Source organism: Buteo buteo, chromosome 1 (genome assembly GCF_964188355.1).
Source record: "Buteo buteo chromosome 1, bButBut1.hap1.1, whole genome shotgun sequence".
NCBI classification, from domain to species: Eukaryota; Metazoa; Chordata; class Aves; order Accipitriformes; family Accipitridae; genus Buteo; species Buteo buteo.
In genome coordinates, this window is record NC_134171.1 from 20,460,350 (window position 1) to 20,482,650 (window position 22,301).

The 22,301-nt window shown below is 37.9% G+C and overlaps 1 protein-coding gene across 5 annotated transcripts; it reads left to right on the forward strand.

Annotated features, from left to right (window-relative positions):
- Positions 1-762: 762 nt before the first annotated feature.
- ANAPC4 (anaphase promoting complex subunit 4) lies at positions 763-21,807 on the forward strand. 5 transcript variants are annotated; one of them, XM_075024011.1, is made up of 29 exons: positions 763-956; positions 1,633-1,738; positions 2,801-2,933; positions 4,214-4,288; positions 4,430-4,456; positions 4,559-4,603; positions 6,268-6,352; positions 6,758-6,868; positions 7,442-7,525; positions 7,784-7,870; positions 8,581-8,645; positions 8,739-8,781; positions 8,892-8,968; positions 9,411-9,511; positions 9,593-9,644; positions 9,951-10,006; positions 11,256-11,305; positions 12,235-12,291; positions 12,452-12,508; positions 13,059-13,152; positions 14,811-14,908; positions 15,415-15,476; positions 15,560-15,598; positions 15,686-15,787; positions 16,940-17,017; positions 17,788-17,958; positions 19,183-19,306; positions 19,692-19,924; positions 20,763-21,807. In XM_075024011.1, exons 1-28 carry the CDS (start codon positions 849-851, stop codon positions 19,905-19,907), a joined length of 2,403 nt encoding a protein of 800 aa, XP_074880112.1. In that variant the 5' UTR covers positions 763-848; the 3' UTR covers positions 19,908-19,924; positions 20,763-21,807. The 5 variants fall into 5 exon arrangements, with proteins under 5 accessions (XP_074880112.1, XP_074880103.1, XP_074880094.1 ...); XM_075024002.1 differs by having other exon boundaries at positions 20,276-21,806; XM_075024032.1 differs by adding an exon at positions 1,226-1,292 and having other exon boundaries at positions 845-956; positions 19,692-21,801.
- The last annotated feature ends 494 nt before the right edge of the window (positions 21,808-22,301 follow it).

The window sequence follows — 22,301 nt, forward strand, 5'->3', positions numbered from 1 at the left end:
TGGGTGACGGGAAGGCACAAATTCTTAGGAATCCACTCTCTGTTAGTTCCAGTCCTCTTACAGAATGACTTTGGGGTTTTTTTGAATATTGTCTCCAAATGGAAAAACACCTAAGAGCGAAAAAATAAAAGGTACTTCAGAAGCTTAGTAAGTGGAAAAAAATTACTTTGTAAGTGTGTCTAAATTTAAAGTACTTCCACGCGTTAAATGAAGAAAAACCATACTAGTTTGAGTGTTTTGGATTGGCACTGCTGCCGGGTGGGTTATCTTGCAAAATTGATTGAACGGAGCGTCGGTGCAGCCTGTTCTTGGGCGTGAGCTGAAGACGAACGAAGGTTTGTATTGCGGCAGGAGGGGACGACCCTTCCGCGTTGTTCGCTGAAGTGAAACCGGCACCGCTTCGCGCTGCGGGTAGCCGAGGCTGGCCTTTCCCTCGCCGCCAGCCGTCAAAGGCGGCCGCCCCCGGCCGGGGCCGGGCCCGGGCCCTGCCGCCGGGCCCTGCCGGCCGCCCGCACGTCCCTCAGCCCCGTGGGGGAGTGAGGGGCGGGAGCCCTGGTCCCCCGCCGGGGGAGAGCCCTTTCCCCCCGCGGGGGACAGGCGGCAGGCGGGGGCCTTGTCCCTGCGGGCAGAGCCTGGCCCGCCGCTCCCCGGGCTGGGCGCTGAGGCGCGGGCAGCCGCGGCTGCCCCGCTCCCCTCGCGGCCCAATCCCCGCCGCGCCGCGGCGAAGCGCCGCCTCCGGAAGCCGGCGGCGGAGGGCGGGAGGCCGGCAGGCCGGCGGCGTCGTGCGGCCGGGGGGCGGCCGGCGGGAGCCGAGGGGCCCGGCAGCCGCCCGGAGCGCCACCGCCGCCATGCCCGCCTTCCGGCAGGTGGGGGAGAAGCAGCTGCCCCAGGAGGTCGTCTTCATGGCCTGGTCCCCCAAAAGGGACCTCATCGCCCTGGCCAACAGAGCGGGGGAGGTGAGTGCGGGGGGCGGCCGAGCCGCCGGGCCCGGCAGCGGGAGCCCGCGGCCGCGCTGGAGGCCGCTTCTGTGGGCTGGCAGGAGGGGCTCTGAGGAGGGGAGAGCGGCCGCTGCTGGCGGGAGAGCGCTGCCTCTTCTCTGCGGTAGCCGAGATGCCTTTGCTGCTGTCTGTGGCGAAATTCTTGTGAGCTTAGCCGTGCGTGGAGGAATAGCAAATTTTTTATCGAGCTTCTTATCGCCCTTCCTCTTTTACTTTCTAATTTCCAGGCAAATTCGCTGATGATGCTCTCATTGCCTGCGCCTGGGGGATTTTAAAGCGCATGGAATTTGCTGTGTAAATTAAATCTATTTTCAGATGTTTTTTTCCTGGAACTGCTGTACGTGGTCACGCATGAAGACAGACTGCTGTGCTTTCAGGCTGTCTCTGCTGGAGAGGCGTGGGTAACCCCTGGTGGTTAGAGGCTTCTGGGTTTATACAAGGCACAGCTTATTTCTCTGTATTGCTGTATAGTTAATAGTATACTGCCCTTTAAAATAAGTTGGGGGAGCAGGTGATATTTAAGACACAGGAGTTATTAAAAAACGGTAAAAAAAGTGCATCTTGAATGTATTTACAAACTGGTATTAGTGGGAGAATGTGGTTTGGTTTTGTCTTCAGTGTGTTTGCTTTGTAGGTTTTACTTCATCGGCTTGCAAACTTTCAACGAGTGTGGAGCTTGCCTCCAAACGAAAATACAGGAAAAGAAGTCACGGCCCTTGCTTGGAGACCAGATGGCAAAAGTAATGTCAAGTATATGAGGTGATAGGGTGCAATAAAAATCCCATTGGAAATCAGTGAAAGTTGTGGTGATGATACCTCTTATCTGTGAAGGAACTTTTCAAGTAAATTGTGTTTGGAGAGAAGGGTGGCTTAATTTTATGTAGGTTTATTCAAAGTAATAGAGAGATTTACACTGTTGAAAGCAATTGCAAGAAAGATTTGCAAGATGGATTCATGTCCAAAATACTGCTTTGAAAGGTATAGCAAAACTTCAAGCTCCTAACTAGGCAGAATATTTTTGTATGAACTACAAAATTTATTGGGAGAGAAAGAGGCTCTCTGATCAGGGTTGACTGAAGAGCTTAGCCTATTTAGCAGAGGCTAAAATTGCTCTAATAATACACCAGAGAAGAAGAAAAAAGCCTTTTCCTTATGAACAGAAATGTCGTTGAAATTAGTATCTTAATAAATCTAGGCTGGAAATCAGTTAATTTTTTTGACTCATTAGAAGTGGGAGAATGGGAACAGTCTTCTTCCGCGACATGTGGGTAAAAATACTTATATTGTTTTACGATGGAGTCTGAGGAGTTTAAGAAAATTCTTTTTAAGCTTGGTTGCCTGTGATTACAAGGAAGTAAGCACAGAAACCTATGCCTAATATATGCTTTTATGGATGAATAAAGTTAAGAAGGTGATGCAAAAGTTGCTCAGGAAGTCTTAAATTGTATTTTGTTGTAATAAACGCCAAACATTCCCAGTGGACAGTCTTTATATACAATTTTGGCCTCACATTTGCAAAAAATGAAGCCTCTTGCTTTATTAGAAGCGTTAGAAGCGTATTCGTTTCAATGGGTAGATAAATAATTGTGAAATCAGGCCTTTGACTTAAATCTATCACCTAAAATGTGATAGGAGTTCAAACTTTCATTCTAATAAGTAGATTTCAAATGAGAATTTGGAAGGACTCTAAATAGAAAATTCTGTCCAGTAGTTGGCTTTGAAGATGCATTATTTTCTAGTTTAATATAAAGTACAAAGTTTTGCACATTGGTTATTTATACATTTTACTCATCTTTCTCTAGTTTTGGCTTTTGGCCTTACTGATACCAAGCGGATTATTCTGTGTGATGTAGAAAAACCTGAAAGCTTGCACTCCTTCTCTGTGGACTCGTCTATTACATACATGCATTGGATGGAAGTAACTGAGGAAAGCAGGTGAGTCTGAAAAACCCTAGAAGTAAATTACGGGCTATGTAGTGCCACCTTGCTAATAATTTATACTTAGTATATTACAAGCAGTCATATAAAATAATATAATATTCCGTAGCTGTGGCTTTTTTTTTTGCCACTTGGCTAAAATTTTCCTTTTTGTCAGAATAGATACTTTTCATACGCTTATTTTCAGTGCTGATATCTTAGTCTTGTGGTTCTTTAGACTATACACACAAATTTCGGCATGATCTTGAGCGCTCACCTCTTAAAAGCTGCTAAATCTAGTGTTAGCTTGTACAGCCTGTCTTCGGATCCAGTTTACTTCAATACCAATTAATATATTAAGCTAATTATGACAATGTTGTTAGGTTCATCTGTTTTGTTAGTCAGAATAAGTATTGTATTTAAATCTTTCTTCACTTGTGTTTTCAACATCTTTAGTTTGATGCTTACATCTTTCATGATGTGCCTTTGGTGTTACATCCAACCCTACTGGCAATTCTGTTGTGCGTGAACTTGCTTCAGGAAGTCAGATTGCCACTAGTGACCATGAGCTCTGTGGCATTATACAATTCTCAGCAGCACTTGTGAGCTGGAGGATATCATCGTGGTCCCTATTTCTGTGGTCTTACAAAAACCTCTGATATGCACCTTATTGCAGTGCAAGACAATAATTAAATAAAACATTTATTTAAAAAAGGGAGGTGGTGTAAGCCTGACTTGGGATTTCCCCCCCACCTCCAGAAAAAAACAGTCTTAAAATAGCAAGAAAATAACTGCATCTTAAATGACTCTAGCATTCTTCTCCTGATGGGAATAGACTTATTTCCTTATGGGAAATCTCATCCTTCTGGCATCTTTAAGGTGTGGTATTAAGTATTGCACTTTAGTCTTCCTGTCAGTCTAACGTGTCTTTAAAGTGAAGCTTTTTGGGGTGTAGGTAGGTTGTACTGCAGGGTTGTACAGGGTTTAAACAGAAAGCCCCTGTTAGTAACTGCATTACAGATGATGAGGGATTTGGTGGCAAGCTACTGAGCCAGCAGATACAAACTTTATATTTTCCTTCAGTGGAAATAAAAAAAGATTTTCAGATTTCTTTTATTAATTTGATCATTTGATAAATTGTAAAAGGCCCTATAAAGGATTACCCTCTGATATTTGTAATTCTAGTATGTATTGACTATTGAGTATATGCTGTAACTTTGAAGTTAGAAAGAAATTCTCTTCCCCCCACCCACATTTTTACATATTGGGTGTTAAAGACAGTCTTACTTCTTTTCCAGTGTTCTCACTTCCTTTTACAATGCTGAGGATGAATCAAATCTCCTTTTGCCTAAATTACCGGCGCTACCAAAAAAGTAAGCATTATACTAGTAAGCTTGCGAAGCTACAATTTGTCATTTATTGTCATTGTTTTGGTTATTTGTCTTTAATGCACTACAGATGCTTTGGATTAGATGTCTTCTCATTGTTATTGAGAATAATTATTTTGTTTTTAGTTACAGTACCACTGCAAAAATTTTCAGGTAAGAAATTGTTGTCTTATATATCTCTATTTTTTGTTTTATTTTATTTTCTGGTATTGAGACATGCTACATAAACCCCAATCATATGTTTTGTGTTTTCAGTGAAGAAAAATCAGATGAGATTATGAAGCTTCTGGGTGATGTGAGGTAAATTCTGTATGTGGGTTGTTGTGGGGCTTTTTTGTTGGTTGGTTGTTTTTTTAAAGCATAAAATAATGGCTAAGTGGGTTTACTTTTAAGTTATCCATAATCTGTTTTTAAGGATCCTGGAGAAAGGATATGAAATGTCTCTTTTTTCATGTACAAAGATAAAGTTCAAAGAATATATTAAAAAAAAAAAAGTCTCCATCAGTTTACGCCTTTTCTCCTCAATTTAGAGGGATTATAAGGCACTTTATCAGCAACTGTTGTTGGTGCCATATCTTCTTTTCCTTAGAAGATTTCTTGGGGTGGAGGCATTTTTTTAATGCTTGTTATAGATGGGGAATTCCTGTGGGTTTGCATGAGTGTGACAAAGCTAAACTTAAAATTATCTCTGAAATCAGCTGTATTAGGGTTACTTGAAAATAAACTTCTCTTACTAGGAAACACATGAGCAGTAGCTGGAGGACCTGTAGTTTGACAGACTGAGACTGGCTTTGTGGAGTGCTTGTAGTGCATTTTTGAGGAGGGCGCTTAATGCCTGTGCCTTATTTTTCCATTTGCTTTCTTTCATTGTTCCTTACAGTCTCACCACTAAGAATCATCCTCCTTATTTCAAAATCTACATCTCTGTCTATCACCAATTATTGCTTTTTAAGACTTGATACCTCTTCTTACAGTAGGAGAGACTTTCTAGAAAGAGAGACATTGCAGCTGTCTGTGGTGTAGGAGCTTTCTGGATTCTGTGCTCTTTCATCTATTCAATTAATCAAACCAAAAGTTTTTCAGATAATGTTTTATTAAGTTCCATCTTGGCTTTAACAGAAACATTGTCCTTTAACATCTATTTAGGAATGTAACAGGCAGAAGTTGCAGTTAATTTTCTTCTATCAATAAGGGGATATGTAAAACATTCTCATTTTTTATGTTGGAGAGCAGTACTGCTCACTGTAATGTAAGCAAATATATGTAGTTGAAGATGTATGGGTATATGACAGCAATAGACAACCTTCCTGTCCAAAGTTTAAAGTTTTAAACATAGACAGAAAGGGAGGGGTCACAGAGAAGTATTTTCCCAAGTCATTGTAGCAAGTTGGTTATAATAAGCAAGCAAAACACAGACTTGTCTGTCCCAGACCCTATTCTTTGCACTGGGTTTCTGTTTCTGATGCTGTTGTTGTTTGTGACTGTTCTTTGCTGCCGCATCCATTTCAAATGTTTATTGCCTTTGAGGTTTTGCTGAGGAGTGCCACTGAGTGACTGTGACAAACTTACTCTGCATGTAGTTAGGATAAACTTCTGGGAATACAAAAGTAGCTTTGTAAGCTTTGCAGCCTGTGTTGGTAGGTGGACTGCTGCTAGAAACTGTTACTTTTTTTCTTCTGGAAGGTATAAAGTCAGTGAAGAAGGACTTCTGTGCCTAAATTGTGTTATTTATTCCCTATACTCTTAAGTTAATTTAGTAATTGAAACTTCTCCTCTAAATGTTAGAGGCAGGTCTTATCAATGAAATCCAAGCTAATATTTTTTTTGTTTTTAAATTTCTTGGGTCATAGACAGTAGCACAGTGATTCTTTTTGTTCAGTGATTCTTTAGAGGATGTTTCATAAAGGGGTGGTATTTAAGAATTATATTTGTATACTCATCAACACATTCTTCTATTTTTATAGGCTTAATGCTCTTGTCCTTGGTGGAAGTTCAGGATTTATTGAGATTTATGCTTATGGAATGTTCAAGATTGCTACAGTAACTGGGGTATGTTACATTCCTTTCCATATTTTTTTCTTCATAATATACCAAATTATAGTTGAATTGAATGAAAAAATACATATGTATGTTTACACATAAGTGAAACTGGGTTGCTGAATTTTAAAGAAAAGAATGGTTGTTTCTCTCTATTGGGTTGTGTGGTTATTGTTGGAAAGACATTCTAACTCTGGCAGTTTTAACGTCTTGTTTCAAATGAAACCAATTTCAACATTAATCCACAGTAAAAAGAGTGTTTTTGTTCCTGAACAGTAGCTGAAAATTCTTTGGTTTTACACTTTGTTTTTACATGTCACTGACTGCAGTCTTCTTTGTATATGAATATGTTAGAGCAGTAAACACATCTTAGAGGAAATGCAGTATTTCATTAATTTTTAAACTGGAATCCTTCAGGTGGCAGGTTCTTGTCGTGGACTATGTTTGTCTAGTGATTTGAAATCACTATCAGTTATTACAGAGATACAAGACTCTTCAGACAGCGAAGCAGAGATAACATATTTTCAAGTAAGTAAAGTAATTTTAAAATGTTCTTAAAAAGTAAAACTGCTTTTTTAATTGCTTCCTGGTAGCTTTATTGCTTTCCTGTTATTTGCAGAAAACCCACAAACTAGTATTTCCAGCCTTTCTGAAACTGACCCCGATTTAGCTTTTGGATTTATCATGTTAACATGCAGTTTCACTGATGAGACTGATGATGACCTGAGCCATTCTTTTAAAATATTACTTTAAATATAACATTCATTTATGCAGTTACAGTTATTCAGATTTTCTTCATTCTGCACACAAAGACATAGCAGCAATGCTGTTGATTATCCAATCTATCCAGAACAGTCATCCGTAAAACTATTACTGTTAGAACTCCAAAGTGGGGAACCTTATCAGGAGTTTTTATAGATGTATTAAAAATATTTATTGCCCCTTTGAATTAAATGTATTTCCCTCTTAAAATCAACTTTAAGGAAATGAGAAATTACAGTTTTTCTATGGGTCTTCCCAATCTGTCTTTTCAGTTCTGTAGTCTAAAGTTTCTTAAAAGACAAATCCTCTGTTAACTGTTGCTTGTTTCATTTGTTATAGCTGGACACTAGTCTATTATCCAGTTACTTGCCTGAGGTAACTCGAATGGCCCGGAAGTTTACTCACATTTCAACTCTGTTACAGGTACAGTTGTGTTACAGCATCCTTTTAATATCACAGTTCTTAGAGGCTTTGATATTCTTAATGCAAGTAAAATAAATGTTTTCTGGTAGGAAGCTTAAGCTGGTTTTAAGTAAATGTAGAGCTCTAACTTGGAATTTGGTGATAAATTTTATATAATATCTACAGTATATCTTCCCTTTGTATTGTAACATCCAGTTCTTGCACATGTTTTGAAGGGGGGAAAAGGGAATAACACTAATATCTGTATCTGTATTATAGTATATAAAGTTGTCATTGACATGCATGTGTGAAGCATGGGAAGAAATATTGATGCAGATGGACTCAAGACTAACAAAGTTTGTACAGGTACTGTAGTATTAATCATTCTTTTGGAAGAATGTTTTTTTGCAGTAGCTCTGTTGTTCATGTTAACATGCTGCATATCTTAATGTTTAAGCATAATGACCCCACATAAAAATCTCTAAGTTCAGAGGCAACCTGGAAGCCATTGTGTCTCAAGTGCTCTGATGCTGAAGATACCCAAGTACAATCAAGCAGGATTGTATTGTGATACTTCTTTATATTATTTATTCTAAGTTATTCAAAAGTGATAGTTTCCAGCTTGCACATCTATTGATAAGTTGATTTCTATTTAAGGTTGTGCTCTTTGTACTTTAGTCAGTGATAAACTGAATACTGTAAATGTTGAGTAAGAGCCCACCAGCACTTACAGCCTAGTTCAACAGAACATGTATAACAGCCATGATTAAGATGCTCTTGGATTTGCTTAAATTTTGTGTTCATTGACCATGGATAGAAGTTAATTGAATCAAATAATTTATTTATTTTTTTTAGATAGATTCTTGGTGATGGGAAACTGCTTAGAATTTTTACTGGGTAATACAATTGAAAATAACTTAAAATACTAGAAAATTTCCAATGATCAGTAGTCTGATCTCATCATTCAAGGATATGGGTAGGTTTTCCGATATACTTTAATTGAAGTGTTTACAAGCTTATTTGGTAGCCTGGATTTAATCTCTTCACCAATCTGTTTCAATCATTTTGACTGACAGGAAAAGAATACAACCACTTCTGTTCAGGATGAGTTTATGCAGCTGTTGTTATGGGGCAAAGCAAGGTAGTTACTGTTGTTTTATCTGAGTATGCATTTGCATTTGATATTGAAATACAAAATGAATGCATATTTGGTTCTCTCCCCCACCCCATTCAGTCTGGAACTTCAGGCATTACTAATGAACCAACTGACAGTAAAGGTATGTTAATATTTTTTAACATATTAAAATAATCTATTTCAATATCTTTTAATCACTGTTCTGTTAAGTTAACAGAACGTTATTATATGTTCATATTTCTTTTTTACCAGGGTTTAAAAAAACTTGGTCAATCCATAGAGTCTTCCTATTCCAGTATACAAAAGTTGGTCATAAGTCATTTGCAGAGGTAAGTCACAGAATGTCCAATGAATTATAGATAAAATGACATGTTATATGCTTTGCTAAAAGACAGTATGCTATATTGGTGGTTCTTTGTATGTAGGTATGCTGGTGCAGAGACCATGATCATGGCAAAATGTACTATTTTGCTTTTGGGTAATGGAGAACTATTGAAGTATTTTGAACAGTCTCCATGACACATCACCTGTATATCACTGCCTGGTGTGTTTATGAGATATATGCAAAATACTTAAACCAACTTTGTGTGGTGGTTAAAATCATTGGGACAATATTTGGTTTTCTGTGAAGTGATACTTTAACTTTTACGTGCCAGACCACCTTATAAAGCTCTCTACTTTGCATATTAAATGAGAAAAATGTAGCATGCAGTAAAGCAGTGAATTTCCAAAGTGTGACTAAGATTATGCTTCTTTGCTCTGCCTTCCTAGTGGCTCTGAGGCACTGTTATACCACTTGAGTGAATTGAAAGGAATGGCTTTATGGAAACAAAAATATGAGTCCCTGGGATTAGATGCATCCGGAATTGAAGGTACAGTAGTGTGTGTGTGCTACTTACCCACTCTGATTTCACTTTTGAAACGTTGATAATAACAGTTAGCTCTTTTTGCAGAGGCTATTACTGCTGTTGGTTCTTTCATCCTGAAAGCAAATGAGCTGCTTCAGTAAGTATAAAATCTGGAGAGTTTAAAAAACATGTCTCTTGAGTTTTGTATCTAAGGGGAAGCGTGTGGCTGGAAACAGAGGAGGTTGGGAGAGCAAGGCTTCTCTGTTGGTGGTGAGCTTTTATCTTGTCTCACTGCATCTCATAGACTCACAGCCCAAAAATAGTCTTACTTGGAAGTTTGCATTGGGCATTTTTAAAAAAATGCATAGTGCTTGCAGGCCTTTCTATTGTAAAGATGGGACTTAAGCCTGGAGCAACTTGTGACATTTAGATCTGGTAATTTCTTTTCTTGTTTCTTGCTCAGAGTTATCGACAGTAGTATGAAAAACTTCAAAGCATTTTTTCGATGGCTGTATGTTGGTAAGCTTGATGACATAATAAGCGTCCAGTATCTGTTTTGTATTGTAAGCATTGAAATGTCGGCAAGTAATTAAGCCAATCTTAGTTATAACCATCCATTTATTTCTATCATAGAAAATTTCTGGACATCTAAAAGGTTACAGCTGATGAGGCAAGAATAATTATAATATTAAACACATAGGTCATAAATTTTATAGTTCTTAATTAAACTTAGTGTATGTACAGTGAGTATTGCATATACCGCTGTAATGTTACTCCAAACTGTTGTTCTGCTTTATGAACAATTTGCTGGTCTTGACTTGGAGAAATTAAAGGACTTTTAGTTTACACCAAATTTGAAGTATAGTTTAGCTCTCCTTTACTCTGTCACTTGCTGTTTTCTCCTGTGCAGACCTAGTTAGCTGTAAAGTTATGCACAGATGTAAACAGTCTTTGAATGTCTGGATGCACTTAATAGTCACCTCCAATAGTAGCTGAGTAGTTGCAGGTAAAATGTTAGAAGGAAGTGCAGAATGCTCTATTTTAGCCTGCTTGTTTTTATAAAGTGGTTATGAATAGGTTTATAATTTTTAATTGATTATTTTAGAACTACTTTACAAAAAACTAAGCAGTCTTACCAGGTACTGTAAAAGCACCAGAAATGCAGTGTTATCACTTACTAGCAGGAATATAATAATTTAAAAAATTACTAGCACTTACTAGCAGGAATATAGTAATTTTAATTTAAAAAATTGCAGAAAGCAGAACTATCAGAGTTCTCTGTCATAGCTTTAGAACTTTTATTATTTAAATGTTCACTGTGTTTGCTTGTGTTGAAACTAAACAGAACTGTTTACTTAAGCCTCACTGATTTAAAATTACTTCTGTGCAATTCTCTTAAAACATTCTGGGCATGACAGTATTCATGTATTTTTTATATATATATCCATTTTACTACTTTTAGTATGTACATGAATAAATTCTTATGAATGCTCTTTATAATAATCTTATCTCAGTCTTGTACAGAGTGCAATGCAGTTGGAAAAGATTAAAGATGAAAATTCTCCAAGATTTGTATTGTAAGCTTAGTGGGGCAAATGAGGCTTAATTTCAGTCTCAATTCATAATTCTTCATTCCAGACTTTCTTGCTTCTGACAAATTAATCTCTCCTATTTTATCAGCAGTGTCTTATTACATAGCTATGGAAAATTAAGAATATTAGGAAAGCCTATTAATATTAATAAAGTAAGTATATAATTTTTCCCTCAGCCATGTTGAGGATGTCAGAAGATCATGTGCTTCCAGAGCTGAACAAGGTAGTAGTAACATTTTCTGATAAATGGTGGTATACTCTGTATTCTGCTTGACTTGAGCACAAGATTAAAGTTTATTTTTGTTCCAAAACTTGAAGGATAGTGTCTGTGTCATTTCTTTGAGAAAGTTGATGCCTGCAGATTCGCACTAATGTGCTGTCTCATGTGAATTACTTTTTCTGTTTTCTTTGTTAATACTACTCTTTTTAGTACACTGTATGTGAATGTGAGACCTCTGTGTATAGCAGCTCTTTATATGCCCTAAATGACTAAGTTAACCGGAGTGGGATTTTAACATCTGTACTAACACCTTGGTAGAGAAGATGGAGTACACCTGCATCAGATTTGCAGACACCATCACACTGGGTTAACCAGTTAATACGCTTGAGGGCAGAGGTGCCCACCAGAGGGAAGTAGATAGGCCGGAGGAGTGGACAGATAGGGGCCTCCTGAAGTTCAGCAAGGACAAATGCAAGGTTCTGTCCTGGGGCAGAGTAACTGCCTGCAATTGCACAGCAGGGCCTCAGCTGGCTGGGGAAGCAGCTCTGCTGAGATGGGCTTGGGGATGTTGGTGGATGTAAGCTGCGCACGAACCAGCAGTGCGCCCTGGCAGCAAAGGCGGCCAAGAGTAACTGGGGCTGTACTAACAGGAGCATGGCCAGGAGGTTAAGGAAGTAGTTACCCTCCTTATTTAGCACTCACCAGATCGCATCTAGAATACTTGCTCCAGTATGGGGCTCTCCTGTACAAAACAGACATGAATGAAATGGAGTTAGTTCATCAGAGGGCTCCCAAGCAGGTTGGAGGCTGGAGCACTCGCCCTGTGAGGACAGGCTGAGGGAGCTGCACTTGTTCAGCCTACAGAACATGTGTTCTGTGCTCATTGAAATGTATTTCTTAGCCTTAGCTTTTCTCACCTTTTTTTTTCCTTTTAGATGACTCAGAAAGATATCACGTTTGTTGCTGATTTTCTTACTGAACACTTCAATGAGGTAAGTTATATTGGTTTGCCAAGAACAGCGTCAGTGTATTTTTGCTGCCAAGAATTGAATCTGAAAAATCTTACAATAAAATAATTCAATCATCTTTTTGTACACTGCTTCTCATTAACTTCAAGTTTAAATAATGGTTTTGTTTGCATTATTTTTTCAGGCACCAGAACTTTACAATCGTAAAGGAAAATACTTCAATGTGGAGAGAGTTGGCCAGGTAAAGAAGTAGGGAATAAATGGAAAAAGAATAAATGAGAAAATCCTTAATGGAGAAGGTTTTAAAGCTGTGCCCACTTTTCTTCTCTGTCCCTTTTGCTCTGTGTTGCACGCTCCAGTAATGGTAAAGGACAGTATTTTAATTACTTTCCCCTATTATTAGGAAAAGGAGCGTTTAAAAACATATCTTATGGTTTTACCTTGTACATGCTGTATTTCTAGGAAAAGGGTCAAACTTCTTTGCAGCCAGCAATAGTAATGTAAAACTGAAATGTGTTTGTTGTCTTTATGCCATTAATCACTGGATTTCAAAACATTTGTGCTCAAGCTTCATTTAAAAATTGGTTTCTTATGGAAATATCACTATGTGATCTTAGACAATAATTGATTTTTCTTATGTTTCTAGAAGGGGTGGAATATTTAGTTTTAAGACTAGGGCATGTTAAATTAAGGAGAAAGGATTAACAGACTCGTGAGGGGCAGTGTTGGAGGTGAATTCTAATGTCCCTTATTCTTAAAATTAAATCTACAAATGTCTGTTTCTTTTCTAGTACTTGAAAGATGAAGATGATGACCTTGTATCACCACCTAATACAGAGGGAAACCAGTGGTTTAACTTTCTTAAAAATAGCACTCATCTAAAAGGTAATGTGTACTTTAGTAAAAAGTGCAAGTGAATCAAAGATATACTTAGAATGTAACAAATACAGAAGAGTAATCTGTTTTTTCACGGTTACGAGTTATTTCTATAGTGTTAGTCATCTGAGTAGAATAAAATAAATGGGCCTTGTTATTTTACACAGTTTTTATGTAGCTGCTTACCCAGTCAATTACCATTTTCTGGGTACCAGGAGTTTCTACCTTTTATGTACCAGTCTCGGAAATGTGGGCTTGGAAGGAATCCCAGGAGATGTCTGTTTTAGTAGATCTTAATTCCAGTTCAAGGAAGTAATAATTACGCTTAGGTCATACCTGGAGGAAGTGTCCCAGCTTGTTCTCTTTCATTGGAGTCTGAGACTATTTTGTTCATTAGTGGTGAAAAAGAAGTAAGAGACTAGAACAAGCTGATGGTGAAAATTATTCTTGTTTAACTTTAGAAACATAGACTCTAAAACTTCTACAGCACAAGCTATCTTGTAATAGAATTTGCTATAGCTGCCTTTTTCTGCCTATTTAATGCCATAAAAACGGGGGAATTGGTAGCATTTTTATTTGGAAAAGTAGTATTTAGAAAATGTACTTTTAGACATACTTTTGAAAATATGTTTGGTACTTTAAATGTGTAGACTACTTGACTGGTCATTTCTGTTACTGTCTAAGTAAGATTTGTTTGTAGAGATGGTTTGTAGGTGGTTTTGTTGGTATTAATTTGGCAAGTATTGAGATGTTTATAGGATCATAGGACAAGTAAAGCTTCTGTCATTGACACTTTCTACCTTTCTTTGGTGTTTTATATTGCTTTGTTGGTTGATGTAATTTTTATCATTTTTACAGCTAAAGATTGGAAAAGAAACAGGTTATGTACTTAAAATAAGTAATGAGATTTATCTCAAAAGCTAAATGTTTTATTACAGAGTAGTTCACTTCATAAGAACAAATCAGTCCTACTGAAGCCAAATCATAGCTACTATAAAAAGTATGGAAATTGTTTCCTTAAACAAGATACTTTGACAACTGTGTTTCTAGCTCTTGGGTAAATGCAATTCTGTCTTTTTGCAATTTCGAATGGGCTGTAAAGAAAAGCTGGAGGGGCAGGCAGGCCTGCATTTCTCATTCATTTATCTCGTTCCATATTGTAATCCAGTTAGTTCCTTGAGTTAGAATTTATAATCATGGAATAATCTAGGCAGTCACCTAATCCAACCAAAGCAGGGTTAATTTGGAAGCTAAGCTGGGTTGCTCAAGGCTTTGTGCAGTTGAGTCCTCTGTGTCTGCAAGGATAGAGATCCTGCAGCCTCTCTGGGCACCCTGCTCAAGTGACTAGCCAGTCCTTGTGAAAGCTTTTTTCCTTATATCTGATTGGGATTTCCCTTGCTCCTCTCCTTGTGTGCAGCTTTGAAAATGATGTCTTCTGTAACTCCTCCAGGCAGCTGAAGAGACCAATGGGTTCCTCTTTGTTAGCCCTTGTTTCTCTAGTCTGAACGAACCCAGCCCCCTCAACTTCTTGTAGAGCATGTGCTCCAGGCCTGCAACCAACTTATTGACCACCCCTTGGGCTCATTCCAATTTGTCACTTTAATAACAGTGTAGTATGTTTTTATAGAGATACAAGCATTTTTTAAATTAACTTTATCTGTTTACAGAAAGTCCACTTCTGTTTCCCTACTATCCTGAGAAATCACTGCATTTTGTCAAAAGGCAAATGGAGGGGGTCATTGATCAGTGTTTACAAAAGCCAGCGGTAAGTTCAATTTATATAAATGATAAATTTATTTTAGGGGTAGCAGTCAACTGAACATAGTAGTCATGCTTAGTAAGGCTTGAAGTTTTAATTTTTGCCTTTGAGTGCCTACAGCTTAGGTGGTAGCATGTAGCCCAGCTTCACCACTGCCAGGATGTCTCAAGCCTTTGGCTAGGGAGAGCATAATGGGGGATTTTTTGTTTCATGTCTTCTGTTCCCACATTATTGGGTTCCATTTTTAATGCTAATTAACTTGGTGTATGCGCTGTGTACTAGATAACTGTGTTAGTTGGCTAACTGTGCCAAGTTAGTTGGCAATACGTTAGTCTATGTATTACGAAGAAACATGAAACAAGTGTATCAAGTGACAGTAGTGTTTGCATTAGGGATGTTTATTTCAGCATAAATATTGGTGGATTTTTCTTTCAGATGTGCGCTGGTGTTTTTGTTGGTTGGGTTTTTTGTCTGCCTGCATTTTTTTGGCTTATTTTCATTATATTTGTTAGGATGTAATTGGAAAGTCAGTGCGTCAAGCAGTCTCCATGTCTCTCTACAAAACTTCTCAAAGGTATTTCTTTACGTTCTTTCTGAAGCTCAGTTGCACAAAATTACAGTAGCATTTTATAAACTGGTTTGGTTTTTCCTTTTCAGTGAAGATTCCACACCTCAATTATTTAAACTACCATTTCTGTAAGTATGCTGCTATTCTTTGTTTTATGTCATTTACCAATTAATAAAACTTGATCTAAATTTTCATTTCCTACCCCCCCATTACAGGTGGAATGACAAAACATCCAATATACATTATGTTCTCTTCACCATATTAGAAAATTCTATTTCTAAAATATACATTTTGAGGAGACATACTGATACTTCCAGGTAAGACAAAAAGAAAAAAAAAAAAAAAAGGAAAAAGTAGTTTGTGAGCATTGGCACATGTGTACAGAGACAATTACAAATTGAAGCTATTTGTAAAAAGGATTGAGCAGCTCAAATACAATCTTTCTTGGATACTAGAGAAAATGAGAAGGACATTAGGAAGTGCAGTTGGAAACTGCAGCAGGAGTTTGTGTTTTATTAGACTCAGAAAATCTGATCACAAGACCCAAGATGGTTTTATGCTTAGGAAAAAAAACAGGCTCCCTTAGTTTTGTTCCTCACAGAATTACTTGCTTGTGCAAACTTGTGAAAAATTGAAGGGAATCATGCTTTCAGCGTTCCTTTGTCTTACTGTAAATATTACTCTTGGATTAACCCCGTGCAGCCTGTGATTTAATACTCTAAGGAAAAATGGGAGGTAACTCATAGGTGCAACAAATAGAGTACATCTCTTTGGGATGTAGCTTTGTGTACCTGGAGGAGTTTCTGTTTCCACGATGCAGTTTGTCACTGCCTAGTTATGTTGATACAACTGTTTAAGATGTATTCTGTCAGTGGGATCACTGAAATGACCTGGGTTTAGAAAACAACAAAAAATCCTCCTCTCTGTAAATTACTGATTTTTATATTTAAATATATTTTATTTATATTTTTCATTTAACTTGAGGAGATGATGAACTGTGATAGGTATGGGAATTTTTAAAGCAGTATTACTGCTGAAGAAAGCACATGGTGAAACTATCATTTGTGTTTCCATTTGAGAGCTGCTGATGACAAAATTACAGACTTGTGGTGTAGTTTCTATCCTATTTCCTCCCTTATAGAAGTCTAAATCTGTTTTCTGTAGATGTGAGTAACAAGTAGCTTAATGGACCTGAGACTAGGACAATTAAGCCTAGTTCAGCAAAGAACAACTGTATCCCACAAGCCAGACACAGTTTCCCATAACTGCATTAGTCACGTTTTGCTGAGGGGCAAAAGAAATCAAAAGGTTCCCATCCACCAGTTACGTCATTTTGGGATGTAGCCATGTATTGTGCTAAGCGTAGACAGGCTTGCACCATCTCTAACAGCAACTGTGGTAAGAGATTTTGGATTTTCTATGAATGGAAAAGAAATTGGTCACTGAGATAATGAACACTGTTCTTCTAGGTCTGTCAGTAATGGAATTCTTGCAGTAGAGTTTGGAAACTTCTTGAACAGCAGTATAAATGAGAGCTCGGACTCCAGGTCAGTATATTTGATTTTTCTTCCAGAATTGCAGGTTGCTAAATTTAAGACCATGTTTTCTAGTGTTTATTTTACATGAACTTCTCAGGCACTGTAGTTTGGCTTTTATCCTGAAAGTTACTACTTCAGATGCTGGACCAGCTTGTAGTCGCTGGGTGACTCAGGCTGTAAGAAATGGCACAGGTGCATGAAGCTGCAGGATTGTGGGAGTCTTATTCTACTTCATTCCAAGGTCAAGTAAATTTTAGTTTTCTAGTTGGAAACTAGAGCTTTAGCACATGTGCAAGAAACAAAGCTAGCTGGAAACAGCTCTTGATTATATCTGTGATGTTCTTTAAGTAAGATGGAGTGAGACTTGATATGCCTGAATGAAGGCATCTTAGAAGGCATGACAGACTAAGCTCATCCTTTTCATGTAGAAAGGCCAGATGTGATTGCCCTCAGTATCTTCAGTTGTGTTTCTAAATTTTCTTTGGTGTTTGTGTTTACTGTTTCTTATATTTCACCTGAAATGGGAAAAAATAAGATTGCTAGTAAGTTCTTCTGGTTTTTTTCCTTCAGAAGCATTTTTCCTGCACAATACAGGAGTCTGTCATGGTTATGGCTGTCTTTCAGTGTCTTAGCTGCATAACTGACCTTTTCTATCGTTTATAGTAAAGCTCACTGTTAACTACTGAATACTTTCTAACACGAATGCTGTGCAACTTAAAAATATTTTAATTCTGTATTCACTTTTATTCCTTGATGCTTTCTAAACTATTTTCCTATAGATGCTACAGTTGTTTAGATGCACACTTCTATGATGATGAAACTGTAACTGTAGTTCTGAAGGAGAGTGTGGAACAAGAGGGAAAGGAGAGAGTCTTGGCTCAGCTGCCTTTATCTTCAGTATACACAGATGAGGACCAAGATAAGGAATTAATCTGGGATTCTACTAAAAGGTAATGAAAGACTTCAAGCAAGTCTGAAAATGCAGAACTGAAAAGCAGATTAAGCAAATATTCTAACTGTATACAGTTACACATGTTTTGTGTGTGTGTAAATATTTTAAAGACAAGAATTCTTTTTGTGCCAGGGAGAGTGGGATGGGGAGATGGAAGCTTGCTAAACAGTTTTTGTGGGTTTTGGGGGTTGGGTTGGGGTTGGATTTGCTTTTTTGAGACTGAATACTGCCCATGCACATGGCTCTCATGAAATGGGAGGACCAATTGAAGACATCCTGTAGAATCAGAAATCTTCTTTTCTTTAGAGGATGCTAACTTTGCTGGTCAGAATACTTGAATTTAGGATGTTTTCAGCATATTTGCTCATATACCTCTGGCTTGCAATAAGGATACACAGATATTTCTTCATCTTTCCCCTGGCAGTCACACTTACAGCTATTGTCAGCTTAGCCTTGAAACATCAGAACTGGTGCCTCTGTCTGTGTTGGCATAGGGAGAGGAGAGCATCTGGGGGAAGTGAACACACACACAAAAAAGGCCAGTGTAGTTCAAGCGGTGAGTCCAGACTTAGTTGTTGTGCCTCACTTGCATTTTCTTTTTTCTCCCTATGCCTCTCTGGTGGATTGCTTAAGATAAATTTTTACCTCAAAATAAAGAGCCATACTGAACTGTAAATATATATATATTTTTTTTTTTTATGCCACAAAGAAATTGTGTATTGCAGAATGAACAGAAAACTTTAAAAGCAAGTGAAAACTAATCCTGGCCACTGTAATAGGCAGGGATTTCCTTCATACAGTCCCTATGAGTAGGGTGAACTGGAGTGATACATCTTTGAAAGGTCGTGGAGGCCAAACTTCTGTGTAAGTGGAGGCATTGCCTACAGGACTTTGTTCAGAAACTCCTCTTCTTGCAGAGGAGAGGTTTGAAGGAAGGCCATCCTCCTGCTGTAACTGGTACTTGTGGGAAGATGAGGCTTTACAATTCCCTTCTCACCTGCTGTAATCTTCTACCTCAGTTGAAACATGGTGTGTCTCCAAAGTTGGATCCCCCGCTCTAGAATATCTGTAGCAGTGTTATGATGGTTTCAAATGCTTATCTGCTTGTTGCATATGATATGGTAAAACTTAGACATAAAAAAATGGACTGACTGAGGTTTTTCTTAGTACTGAAATTATCTCTGATGTACTAGCTTTGTGCTTTTCTTCTTGCTATGTGCAGACTGGATGAGCAAAGTAGTGAGATATCCACACGTACTGTTTTCTTGGAGAATCAGTGGAGAGTGCTGGAGAATATGAAAGCTCAGTATGTTTCCGTAAATGGCATTAGAAAAGTTTCCTGTGTGGTAAGTACAGTAACTGTGAACAAGCCTGTAAATTATTAAAGAAAACATGCTATGACTGGAAAGAGTGATAACTTGTTTCTGCTAATTTAGTGAGATTTATCAAAACAACTTTTTTTTTTAACAAATAGATTATTTTCTCATAATCTAAGTGTTTCAGGATACAGTCATACCTCTCTCATAACACAACATGGAAAAATTTTAACAGAAGTTAATAGATCTACTTGCTTTACTTTTCAGCCTGCAGAGCAGTAAAAATGTTGCTAATTTCCTTGATACCTCCATTTCAAAGATAAGGCTATTTTCAAAGCTATTGGCTGACATTTAAAATGGTATTCGTGCTTTTATTTATTTATTCATTAACAGAAACTTCTTGATGTCTCCATAGCTGAGTTCAAATCTCCGTCATGTGAGGGTGTTTGAGATGGATGTAGAGGATGATGGGGAAGTTGAGGAAGAAGAGGAAGAAGAAACAACTCAGATTGCAGCTGGGGAACCTGATGAGCTAAATCAGTCTGCAGATAACCAGGACAATGTGTGTGGTGCATCTGCTGAAGAGCTACCTGATGAAACTGAAGAACACGAATCAAGTCTGGATCCTTAACATAGGCTTTTATACTGGTAAAGGGACAAGACTGTAATCTAATTTCAGGCTGCTGAGATGGTATATCCTGTACCTACTCAAGCAGCTCTAATAGGATTTTGTGTGTCAGAATTCTGTATTGCTTCTCAGCTAAGACTGTTCTAGAGTGTGTTTATTTGACCCTTTTTTTGTCTGGCACATGGTTTGGTATGAACTAAATTTCCTTGAGAGCTTTTCCATTTGCAGTTTTTTTATAGGTGAGGAGAAAAAGAAATACCAACTGATGTTTTTGTAGTTAACCTGTTCAGCCCTGAATACTGTTATTAAGATAAAATGAACTTGTATGTGAAAACAACAAAACTCAGGACTGAATTCTTTTTTTTTCTCAGACTTCGTGTTCTAGTAATGGGTACAGAAGCTTCCTGCAGAGCGAAAATCTAAGAGTGTACGGCCGACAACAAGCTTCCAGATCAGCATAAGACTAGTTAGACAACAAAATTTAGCAATTGTTACTTAAATACATACTTTTAAAAACTTTTGATAACATCTGTCCTCAGTAACACAGTATTTCAATCTGTGCAGTTCTTTAGTCCTCAGTGCAACATTTGTGTGTATGTGTGTATGTTTTGTCAAATGTTTGCATGTCTCAGCCTGCCTGGTTTCTGTGAGATTGTTCCTGAAAGTCTGTCTTTTCCATCTGGTATTTTTGTAATAAAAAGTTATAACAGAGAGTATATTTTTTTATTCTGATGTGGCGTTGTATGTCATGCATAGGCTTCAGCAATATATATATTGCTGTAGGAATGATGTAATGCTAAGCAGTAGAAGCTAGAAACAGTGTTTAGGAATCTAAAATATTTTCTTCTTCCTTACTAGCTGTCAGAGTCTTAACTGACTTAAAACTCAGCTCTTTGAATGAGCGATGCTGCTAAACACATGATCTTTCTTCAGAACAGTGAGTGTACCTTGTATTTGTGAAGAGGACCAGGTCTCATGCATGTGGTCCATTCTGTATTTCAAAAATAAATAAATCTTCTGAAATTGCTATTTGGCATTGCAAAAATCAAATAGTAGACTTACCCTCTTTTTCTTGTTTTGAAATACGCCCTTTTTTAAGTAACTCTTTTAAAGTGTACTTTTGAAGTGTTCGGACTGTTTGGGGGAGACCCTTGTAAACAAAGCTGTTCAGTTTTAAGAGAGACTTCTTATTTTTTCCCTTCCTTGCCATCCTCCTTGAAAGCTGCTTGCTGTTCAGTGTTCTCATCTAACAGATGCTAATGGTTGAAGGCACAATGGAGCTGTAGGACAGGAGGGGCAGAAAGGCCCATTCAAAAATGCTGTGGATTTTCTGTGTAGAACAGTTACTCTTGATGAGAAATTGCTGCTACAACAGAACCTACTCAGCTTAAGCCTGGCCTACTGTTCTTCCGGGAAACTTTTGCTTCTGATCTAACTTTAAGAATTGTCACACTAGAGTGCTTGGAAACAATTGTTTTGCTCTGCTTTCTGCTAAGTAGTTTTAGTCCATGAGCATATGGAAATATGATCTGTCCTGCCCATAATTGTTTCTAAATTTGTGTTAATAGCAGGTGTGTCCTGTGCCACAGGGGCATGCCCTTCAGAAATCTCCCTGATGTTATTCTGTGCATCATTCTAGTCCAGTCTTGGATGTACTTGAGTCAATGGGAGCTTTGTTTCTGGCTTGGATAAGTACTTGTGCGCTTTCTACAGTTCACAGTGACACAATATGAATGCGCCAGTTTAGGTCAGTGCTTCTGAATGCATTGCTGATTCCTTCTGTGAAACTTATTTTTATTTTGTTACCAGATTTCTGTAATAATAAATGTGTCAGGAATGTGCTTACACATCTGTTTTCAAAAGAGTGATAGGAAATACATGATCTAGAAGTTTTTCAAGATTTTGGTGGTGTTGACACAGTGATCTCACTTGACACTTTGATCTCTTCATCATCCTTTTTTTATGCTAACTGAAAGCTCATTCAATCTTTTTCTGCGGGGAGTTCTCATACTTTCTTGATAGTTTTGTAGTCAGAAGAACTTGTATATTCTTAGTGTGCACACAATCCACTCTTTGTAATACTAATCTTTAGGTCTCTTAAGGCTCATCTATTGCTGCCTCTTTTTTAACATCTACCTGTTTTGTATGTGGCATTTCTGTTTTTTTAAAGATATTGGGTAGCTTTTATTTTCTGCTCTTCACCTTGTGTAGTCCCTTTTCCGGACCTTTTGTCCATGTATTTTCTGCCTGATCTGCATGACTTCAAAACTTGCCACATTGCCAAGTTTCTGTTTCAATCTCTCACCATTTGGTGCTGTTTTGCTTCACAGCCTGGGCATGCCGTGGTACCATTGCCTCCCACTTACATGGATTTCATTGCACACTCGCACCTGCCTT

Excerpts from the sequence above, each read along its gene's own strand:
- ANAPC4 (XM_075024011.1), top strand. The coding sequence starts at position 849 with ATGCCCGCCTTCCGGCAGGTGGGGGAGAAGCAGCTGCCCCAGGAGGTC. Across the intron at positions 4,289-4,429 it reads TTACCGGCGCTACCAAAAAA|TTACAGTACCACTGCAAAAA; the intron begins GTAAGCATTATA and ends TTTTGTTTTTAG. Across the intron at positions 15,599-15,685 it reads TTATTTAAACTACCATTTCT|GTGGAATGACAAAACATCCA; the intron begins GTAAGTATGCTG and ends CCCCCATTACAG.